Here is a 10451-nt window from a genome sequence, read left to right as displayed (position 1 = left end):
ATGTCATCTCATAATATGTCCAATGTACAATAGATTCAGTTTAGTTATTTTGGCTTCTAGAGCTAAGTCAGGCTTGATTTGATCTAGGACCCATTTACTGATTATTTTCACACTATATGGTATCCACAGAACTCCAGCACCACATTTCAAATAAGATGATTTTCTTCCTGTCAGTTTTCCTAATGATCCAACTTTCACAGTGATACATAGAAACTGAAAATATTAATTTCACCTTGCTAAATTCAGGGATGTCAAGGCTTCTAAAGCATATGGATTTTGAATTAAATTTAAAAATGTAACATTTGAATGTAAATTCAATTTAAAATCCACATGTGAAACTGAGAAATAGGCCATATTTCTGATAGTCACTAATATTCCTTTCAGCTCTACTCCACGTTAATTTGCTTTTTTAAAACGTTGTTTGTGCTCGCTTTCTTTAGCACTTCTTCTATTTAAGGTCTTGTTCTTAGCTAGAGATATTAATGTTGTCCCATTGATTGAAAGTTGTTGCTTGCATTTTTTTTTTGTTCTGAAAAAAGTTTTAACGTATTTTATTCTGATTTATGAGTAAGATAAAACTTGATCTGAATTTTGACAAATTCCCCAATAAGAAATCAGTCAGCTACCATTCTAGGAGTTATTAATATATTTTTTGAATTAGTCATCTAAAAAATTGCAGAAGGTATGAGTTATTCTTTGTATCCTGAGAGAGAGTGTATCGCTTCATACACATTGAAATTTTGAATAGTTTTGATTAATAAGCTTGTCTTCTGCAGTTGTTGGGTTTCTTCTTCTTCTTTTTAATGGTGCTGCCTTCTCTGTGTGTCCTGTCAGAAAACTCAACTTCTTACACTTTCTGCTCTGCTGTCCCTTCAAGCTGATTCTGACTTATGGTGACCTTATCTTAGTTTTTTTCTTGGAAATACATAACAGAAGAGGTCTGCTGTTGCCTTTCTCCTAGGCTGAGGGAATGCAACTTGCCCAAGGTCACCCAATGGGTTTCTATGGCTGTGTGGAGATTTGAAATCTGGTCCCTGGAAGTCCTAATCCAACACTCATATGACTGCAGCACACTGGCTATTGACTGTTGAAATGAATTGCCTTTCTCTGTCCAAACAGGATCCTGCTGGTCCATTGCCACCAAAGAAACCACGTGGAAGACCAAAAGGAAGCAAAAAACAGAGCACTGGTAGTGGGCAGATGGTAAGAGAGAACCAGTGGCAGAAAGAACTTTGAAACTTGTTGGCACTCAGATCATCTTCACGGTGGGAATGAAAGAGAACAAGCATTTTATTTTGTAAAACTCTATACTTTCAGAACACGGCCACATAGCCTGAAAAACCTACAAAAAAAAAATCTGTACTCTGTTGTTGCCTTTTGTCTGGAAGAAACATTGGGTAACATAAGAATCTCATCAGCCATTGATGAAGAGTAAATCAAAGCATGTCTGGCTTCTGTTTGCATGAAGAATCTGATGAGCCCTTGGGCCATCTATGTTCCTTCAATAAATGATTTCTGACTTATGGATCGTCTGTTTATATTTTGGACTGTGTAGTTTAATTTGAATATTTGTTATATACCTTTACACACAGACACACAGATGCACGCGCACACACACACTCATTTCTTAACTCTTTTTGTTTGTAACTCAACCCATCTCCACTTGTAGATGGAGAATTGGTAGTTGGGGAGAAGGAAGTACAGTCAGCCCTCCTTATCCACAGATTTTTTTATCCATGGATTCAAGCATCCACAGCAGGGGTAGGCAATCTTTTTGAGCCGGGGGCCGGGTTGCTGTCGACAACTGGGGGGCCAAGTCAAAAAATAAATAATTAAATAATTTTTTTTAAAATTTAAATATATAAATAAACCAGGACAATGTAGGACAAAATTTTCAAATGGAAGACACTTTTTTAAAAAAATGGAGGACACGTGAAAAAAATTGCTGATTTTTTTAAAAAAATGTTAATATAAATGCATGTTTCGTGAGGCTTCTATAGACATTGCCCCCAAAGCCCCGGCCGGGCATCGGTGGCAGGACCGGGCTGGGGCCGGTCCCAAGGCCTCGCCGGGCTGCATCCGGCCCACGGGCCGCAGGTTGCCTACCCCTGATCCACAGCTTGAAAATACATAAAAATATACTAATTCCCATAAGCAAACCTTGATTTTGGCCTTTTATATAAGGGACACTATTTTACTATGCCATTATATTTAATGGAACTTGAGCATCCATGGATTTTGATATCCATGGGGAATCCTGGAACCAAACCCCAGCGGATATCAAGGGCCCACTGTATGTGCATCTTTAATTTAAGCCTTTGGATTCCTCTCATTCTTATATTCAGTTAAAGTTTTGAAAATGATCAGGTTCACATTATTCCTTCCAGTGAGTCCTACCTCTTTCATCATTGGTCACCATTTCTGTTTTTCTGAGTGTAGCCCATTACCACCTATGTATCAACCTCTTGCAAGGCTATTGCTTTTGTCCAATTGCTCAATATTTAATTTCCCATTATTATCATTAATTTTCTGTAGCTGAGGTAGCCTGTGCTCTGAAAGGGTAATTCACCCCCAGACATTGGAGGGAGGCAACTCCACAGTTCAAACCATCATGTATTCTGTCATGTGCTCTTCTTTTACATCCTGAGCATTGTTCTTCTACTTCACTGCCTTTCTACTTCAAAATGGTGGTGGATGTCATCATTATTATCACCCTCTTGTCATTCCCATCTCATCTTTTCCCACATATTACTATTCTTGATCTCTTCTTATCAGTGGATTTCCTCCATATTCTTCTTCTCCTGATGCCAAGGTCAATTATCCTACTGTCATCATTCTTCCTTCCAGATTGCCTTATTCATCTTCACTTTAAGTTGGCTGACAAGGAGAACACTTTCCATTACCTGAGACCTGTGTCTCATCAACATCTGTGATTTTCCATGTCTCCATCTGGTGCCAATTGTGGTCCTCCTGTGTATGCCAGTGCTGATCTTCCTAACTTGCTTTGTTTGTTTTTTCTTATGTCTATTTGTTTCAAACTGCTAAATGGATTCTTATTTTTCACTTGAAAGTTTCTAAGTGTTTCCTGATCCTCAAAGTCCAGGTCTTCATTTTGGTCTTCCTGTAAATCCTAATTGGTAAAATTGCCCAATGGCTAATATCCTTCAGCATTGATCAAAAGGCTTAGTTAAGCTTTAAAAAGCTCTTCTATAGATCATTCTCATTGATTTCCTAGCACTGGAAAACTCTCAGAACTCCAGGACCTTGTTGATAGCTTCCCCCACCCCTCGAGCTGACACTTTAAACAGTGACAGGCAGCTGGATGTAACCACACTTTTCCACACAGTGTTCTAGACATATTTGGGGATTTTTAAAAATAATATAGCTAAAACAGATCTTTCCCTTCGAAAGACTCCCTGAGACAGGAGGGGAATGATGAAAGCATACTTTGCCCAGTGCTCTCTCAAACCTGGAACCAGTCTGTTCCCCCATGCTCATCCTTTCCTTTTCTGTAGAGTGGGCTTTTGGTATCTGCTGAGGTTTTGTTCCAGGACCTGCTCGTGGATACCAAAATCTGTGGATGCTCAAGTCACATTAAATACAGTGGTATAGTAAAATTATGTCCCTTATATAAAATGGCAAAAGCAAGATTTGCTTTTTGAAATTTATATATTTTAAAAATATTTTAAAGCCATGAATGCGTAAATCTATGGATATGGAGGGCTGACTGTACTGCAAATACCTTCTTGGCCATCTCCAAGTTTTACTTGGAATTCTTGTGTGCTGTTTTTTTTGTCATTGGTCTATGTCTTCTTCTAGACAATTACCCTTTTTAAAATAATTATTCTCCCTTCCCTGTTATCACTAGATGCTGCTAACTAAGAACACTTTAAGTGTATTTAGTACTTTGACTATAAAGACAATGTGTTTCCTGAGGCTAGAGATGGTGATTATTTTCTTTCTTCTCCTTTATTACAGGTGCATGTTTCAGTTGAAAAAAGGCCCAGGGGAAGACCACGAAAATGGGTGAGTTGTGTGGAATCAAAGTTGGGTTGTGTTCAGCACTCTCCAGCTAAAAAGATATTCTAAAGAAGAAGCATCGGAGATAATTGCACAAAATCTTCCCATTCTATTTTGGAAATAAACCTTAAAAAGCAAGTTACATCTGGGAAGTCAGCAGCATGAGGCAGAGTGAGGCAATTACCTTAGGCAGCAGATGCTGGGTGGTGTAGAGAGGATGATAGCAGCAGCAGCAACAGCCTCTTGCCCATTCATTTCTCAGAGAAGAGAGCTGTATGTTCTTCCAACTCCTAAACTAATCTGTTTCTGTTATGTATGGTGGAAGATACTGGCTCATCACCTTGAAGTAAGACTCAATGCCAGTCCAGTTTACTTCCTAGATGGAAATGGGAACAGGGCATTATATTGTCCTTTGTTCCGGCTCAAGGGAGAGAAAGCCTACTACACCCATTCCCATGTCTTATTCAGAAATCAATAGGCTTTTCAGATTTGCAAGGCTAGCTCATATGCATATGGGGACACACAGGGAGCAAACCTGCCTGAATTTTATGATAAATGAACCTGCTTGAGCCATAAGCAGTATGGCTTGGTGTCACCCAGTGCAGTAATTCATGGCGTCACCCCATGGACCATGTGTTGGGTGGTAGTGATGGCAGCAGACTGGACAGGAAGGCAGGACAATGCTCTGCAATGGCAGCATCCTCCTCTTTTTCCATGACCCTCTTACCTCCTCCCCCTTTGGCAGAGACACCCTGACTGTTGTGGGGGCAACAGGGGGGTTAAGACAGATGGCAAGCATCCCACCAGATATTCACCACCACCACCCCCAAGCGGTCACCTGGTGTGATCTTTACCCCCCTTCCCCATGATGCCCCTGGTCATAAGATTCTCAGGAAAGCACTTTCTCTCATTCCCAAAACCATCAAGGGCTGGTGAGGACATGGGAATTCCCTTCTCTGGGTGGTTAAGCAGGCCCACTCCCTGCTTTCTTTTAACTGCCAAGTAAAGAGATTTTTATTTAAATACATTTGTAATTATTAATTGGTTGTGCAAAAGGGTCTTTTTATCATGGGTTACTATTTTTATATTTTTATTATGTTTTAAAATATTTTTTAAATTAATAATAGTTTATAATAGAGTATCTTATTTAATTGTATTTTAACTTTTTGATAATCACATTTTTAGTTCTATCTTCTTTTGATCTTGTTGGAAGCCATCTTGGGTCCAATATTGTGTGAAAGGTGGGATATATGATATAGGAGCCCAGGTGGCACAGTGGTTAAATGCTTGTACTGCAGCCACAAGGTTGTGAGTTTGATCCCAGGGCTCCAAGGTTGACTCATACTTTTGTAGGTCGGTAAAATGGGTTCCCAAGGCAGTACAGAAATGTAAATGCTATTGCTATATAAATAAAATAAAAACAAACGTTATCATCAACCAGAACATCTTGAGGTTTAGAGACAAATCCTGGCTCTGCTGGTGAACAGGTTGGGAGCTAGCCTGTTGTCATTGGTGTACTCCTGACAGCTTGGACTGCAATGGTCATTATCCCTGCCCATCCAATTGACATGGGCACTGGGGCTGATGAGGCTTGTAGTTGAATGGAAAATGTTTCCTAAAATTTAACTTTCCTCTTTCCATATGATGTTTAAATCCCAGTTTTCAGCCATCTCTCCTTAGAAAGGAAGATTACAAACTAAGAACACTTATAACTTCAAGCGAGATCTGTTGGTTGCAATGGGACTTTCTTCAAAGTAAATATACACATGCGTGCACACTGTAAGAGTTTTTCAGCAGTTAATCTTCTTACCACCTACAATGCCCAATAGCTTTTAGATATTTTCGCCTTGGGTTTTGTGAAAGTTGATTTACCGTAGCCTGTGAAGACAGAAGAGGTTTTTTAGATAAAAGGATCAGCTATTATACCTCATGAGAGACAGCGTGGTTTGAACAGCATGGTTTGAGCATTGGACTATGACTCTGGAGACTAGGGTTTGAATCCCAACTTTGCCATGTAAACAAGCTGGGTGACCTTAGGTAAGTTACACACTCTCAACCTCAGAGGATGGCAACGGCAAACCCATTCTGATGAAACTTGCCAAGAAAGCCCATGATTTAGGGTCACCATAAGTCAGAAAGAATTTGAAGGCCCACAACAATTACAGTTATCCTTCATGGTCCAGCCCCTCTTTCAAAACAACTTGTTAATCAATTACTTAATTAGTCACCTGAAGAGGAAGATCTCTTATCAGTCATCAGCAGAAAACCAAATGGTTAAATGTTTTGGGGTTTTGTTTTTGTTGTTTAAAACATTGACAGCCTGCCTTCCCAGAATGGTCAAGGCAACCCCTCCCCCCATTCAAAAAACAAACTGTACTTTCTAAAAACACATGCACACACAAATAGGAAGAGGTTGCTGGGGTTGCTAAGGATCTCAAGGGAAACATTCAGATCTGCCACAACAGTGGCCAGCTCTAAGACACCTGCTGACATAGGCTGCCCTGTGGTTAAACTGCCACAAACACAAGGTGGTGGGGAGAAAGTCTCAGTCATGAGTCACATCATAGCTTTGCAACTGTTCGACATCTCTGGCACATGGCTGTGTACAAAGTGAGATCAGTCACAGGAGAGTCTTGTCCTAGCTAGGTCAAAGTTTTAGCCCAAGGGTTCTTAATGTGTGCTACAAGGCCAAACACAGCTAATCCCTGGTGTACTTCTAGGTGTTTCCTCAGGACACTGACAGTATAGCAAAGGAGATTGTTCACAAACACACGCACATACACACACACACACACTTATATACTACCTTTCCCCCGAAACTGGGATTAAAGCAAATACAGTTTAAAACACTTATAAAGACATAAGTAAACCATGCAAAAGTTTTTGTTCAAATACAGTTAAACAACCCACTGAATTAAAAGCATTTAAAACAGATCCATAAATGACAAAAGCTAAAAGTCAGTAAAATATACACTGTTAAAACCCCTTGCAGTCAAGGAGTACTCAAGGGTGGTTTTGCCAATTCTTTCCTCTGAAACATATCCTACAGTCCCTGGTATTCATTGGTGGTCTCTTGACCAAGTACTAACCAAGGCTGAACCTGCTTGGCTTGCAAGATCAGTGCCTTTAGAGGCCTAAATTGCAGTTTCTAGGATTCTATAGAACAGGATCATGTAAACTGAAAGAGTTCACACTAACTGTTAATGTAGGTACAGTCCAGTGTACAGCTCCCCAATGTTGACTGCTCTGCTTTTTATTAACTCCAAAATCTGAAGCAGAGAAAGGTCTTTCCCTTCCCCTGTTATCTCATCTGCTTAACATAATGTGCAAAACACTGAATCTAAGATATCTTACACGTTGTGCTTTAATCCCTATAAGAAGCAGTTGGCCCTTGGAATCTGTGGACTTGCCATCTGTGGATCCAAGCATCTGCAGACAGCAAGCCTGCATCATCCCCAATGGCAGCACATGCATGCAGCCATGCCACCATTAGGAACAGCCTCCATGCATGTGGCTGCACTGCCATTAAATTCAGTTGTCCCCAATGGTGGTGCAACCATGTGCACACACCATCATGAGACAACATGGGCTGTTCCTAATGGTAGCACACCATTGGGGAGGTCCCCGGAATGGATCCCCCACAGATACTGAGGGCTGACTGTAAATTGGTATTTGTAGTTCAAGCTGTTAAAATGGGCAGCAGTGCTTTAAAAAATATGCCAGATTGAAATGTGTGGTACCATAAGGCTCTTGATGCACAATCAGCATCTGTGCTCACTACACAGTTACAGCACTATGTTTCCAATTTAACTGTCATGGCTGCATCCTATGGAATCTTGGGATTTCTAGTTTGGCGATGTACTAGAGTTCCTACCTGGAAATTTTAAATGTCTCTCCCTAAACTGCAAATCCAGGATTCCTTAGGGTATTGCCATGGCAGTTAAAGTAGAACCATAGTGCTATAACTGTATTGTGTGAAAAGATTCTCTCACTTTGTGCAGTGATGGATGGTAGGGTGAAATAGACATTTGCTCTGGCCCAGTCGCTTTACTGAAAGTGCACTTTTTCATCCAAGTGATCATAACCATGACCAAGAAAGTAAAGTGTAGAAGAACCTTGAGAAGTTTGGGGCAAGCATCTCATCTCTAGATTACCTGGCACAGGTTGCTTTTATAAACATTCACTGAGACTGGGGGTTTTTTTACCTCTTGTTGCATGGACATTTTAAAATATTATTTTATATTAGCAGTTGTTTATTTTTCTCTTGCAGCTTGTTGTCCAGGAGGAAGAATATCAGGAAGCCAGTGTTGAAGGTGGAAGTGACCCAAGTTCTGATGTGTGCCCTGCCACTGAAGGTTTGTGTGCCAGTTTTTGAAAGCAATGGAGAAAGCAACTTTACTCTGAAACTGGGGTGGAGGGACCATGGCCACAGTTGCAAGAAGGTATATGCCAAGCATTTGCCACTGAGAGTGTTTACAGTTAGAAGGGAAAGAAAGGGAAAGTTTGCAGTTAGAAGGGAAAGTTAGAAGGCCATGTCACTAGCTGTGTATCTTATATATCTCTCTTGTATGCTGTTAAGTTCATTAAACGTGTTACGTTATGAGGTAACCTGGAGACTGTCAAACAGTCAAGCACTCTTGATTGTTACAAAAGCAAATAGAGATGCCACTTGATAAATTCTGAGGTGTTTAGCCTCACTTGTTAGAGTCCATTTCCTTTCCAACTCTACTGTTGTATCACTTTGCCCTGCTAAGAAGTCTGGTGACGTCAACACAGCCACAGACTCCTTTGTGATGGTCTCACTTCCTACCCAATTCTCTGTCAAACATGATTTTTAATAGATCCTTAATACCACTTAAAACAACAGCTACAGCATGCTGTACTTTCCCCTTCGGTTCAGAATAACCGCATTTATACATACCTATCTACACACACACACACACACACACCTATCCTAGACAATAAGAATGATAGAAATGTAAATGATTAACGCACTGAATGTTGTAATGCATCTGCTTATAATCTCAGGAGAAAAAAAAATGTTACTAGATGCCTGGCTCTTCTCTCTGAGAGGACAGAGGTGTATAGCAACAGAATCGCTAGATGAGTGGTTCCCAAGTGAGCCATGTGATTTTTTTGGTAACCCCTGTAAATATGAAAATATATATAAATAATAAATAAATAACATCTTTATTTATAGCCCACCTTTCCAAAGATCAAGGTGGGTTACAATATAAAAACAGTATTACAAAGTCACCAAAAAACACATCAATTAATACATATTAAAATATACAAATTAATAACATCCGATCTAGCACGAATGCAAACAGTAAAGGGAGAGCAGGGGGTACAACTGGGACATTAGGGGAAAGCCTGCTGGAAAAGGAAGGTTTTTAGCCCCTTCCTGAAAAGGTCGGGGGAGGTGGCTGAGCGGAGCTCGCCAGGAAGCGAGTTCCAGAGCTGCAGGGTCAAGACGGAAAAGGCTCTCTGTGTTGTTGTAGAGTATTTTGCGTCTGGAACTCATAGTAGTTGCTTCCTGGCAGACCTGAGTGTGTGGGGCGGATTGTATGGAGAGAGATATATTAATGATGACAAAAGAAAACACTTTTTCTACAAGGTCGGGGGGGGGGGGATAATTTGAAACAGCCACCAAATGACCACAGAGGTTATACCCTTTAAGTCAGCTTTGCTTCATGATGTGTGCCTTCAATTTGTGTGCCTTCAATTCCTGATTCTAAATTTTAAAAGACCCACATGGCACAAGAGGAGCCAAACTGGAAGAAGAATAATCCACGCTGGATCTGGAACAGGGTCCTAGTGTAGATTTCTTCTAGGATTTCAGGAAACCACACTTAGACATGGAAACCCACTGGGACTATATGGACAAGTCATACGCTTTGGACTCCAGAGAGACAATGACAAACTCTGAACAAATCTTGCCAAGAAAAACCTTAGGGTCACCACAAGATGGAAATTACTTGAAGGCACACCACCACTACCACTATAATAACAAGGAATTGCTGGAGTCTTCTTTGGAGGTTTCTAAAGCAGATGCTGAATGGTCATCTGTCAGGAGTGCTTTGATTGTGTCTTCCTGCATGGCAGGGGATTGGACTGGATGGCCCTTGAGGTCTCTTCCAACTCTATGATTCTATGATTCTTTGCCATTCACAGAACTTAGAAACAAAGAAAAAATGTTCCCCTAGAATAGAAAGTTAGAAAACTAGTACTCTAATTCACTCTTCATCTCATTCCTCTTTAGGCACCTCTGGGAAAGGATGTCACAGGACCACAACCGAATTCAGGAGGTCATTGAGCACCTCATTGACTGTGGCTCAACAGCAGTCTGTTTGTTGATTTGTCACTGAAATAAAATGTATGAAATTCTCATTCTGCCACAACTGATGCAAAATGAAGCCCTGTGCCTGCTT

At 40.5% G+C, this 10451-nt stretch overlaps 1 protein-coding gene across 1 annotated transcript in view; it reads left to right on the top strand.

Moving 5' to 3' along the window:
* LOC121924186 (high mobility group protein HMGI-C-like) overlaps positions 1–10451 on the top strand; it is a 12691-nt gene extending 2240 nt beyond the window's left edge. Inside the window, exons 3-6 of the mRNA XM_042455382.1 lie at positions 1120–1203; positions 3979–4026; positions 8291–8375; positions 10283–10451. Coding sequence (XP_042311316.1) covers positions 1120–1203; positions 3979–4026; positions 8291–8375; positions 10283–10377 — 312 coding nt within the window. The 3' untranslated portion in view covers positions 10378–10451. The remainder of the gene's footprint in view (positions 1–1119; positions 1204–3978; positions 4027–8290; positions 8376–10282) is intronic.

Source organism: Sceloporus undulatus, chromosome 2 (assembly GCF_019175285.1).
Source record: "Sceloporus undulatus isolate JIND9_A2432 ecotype Alabama chromosome 2, SceUnd_v1.1, whole genome shotgun sequence".
Classification (NCBI taxonomy): Eukaryota; Metazoa; Chordata; class Lepidosauria; order Squamata; family Phrynosomatidae; genus Sceloporus; species Sceloporus undulatus.
This window is presented reverse-complemented; position numbering and strand designations above follow the sequence as displayed.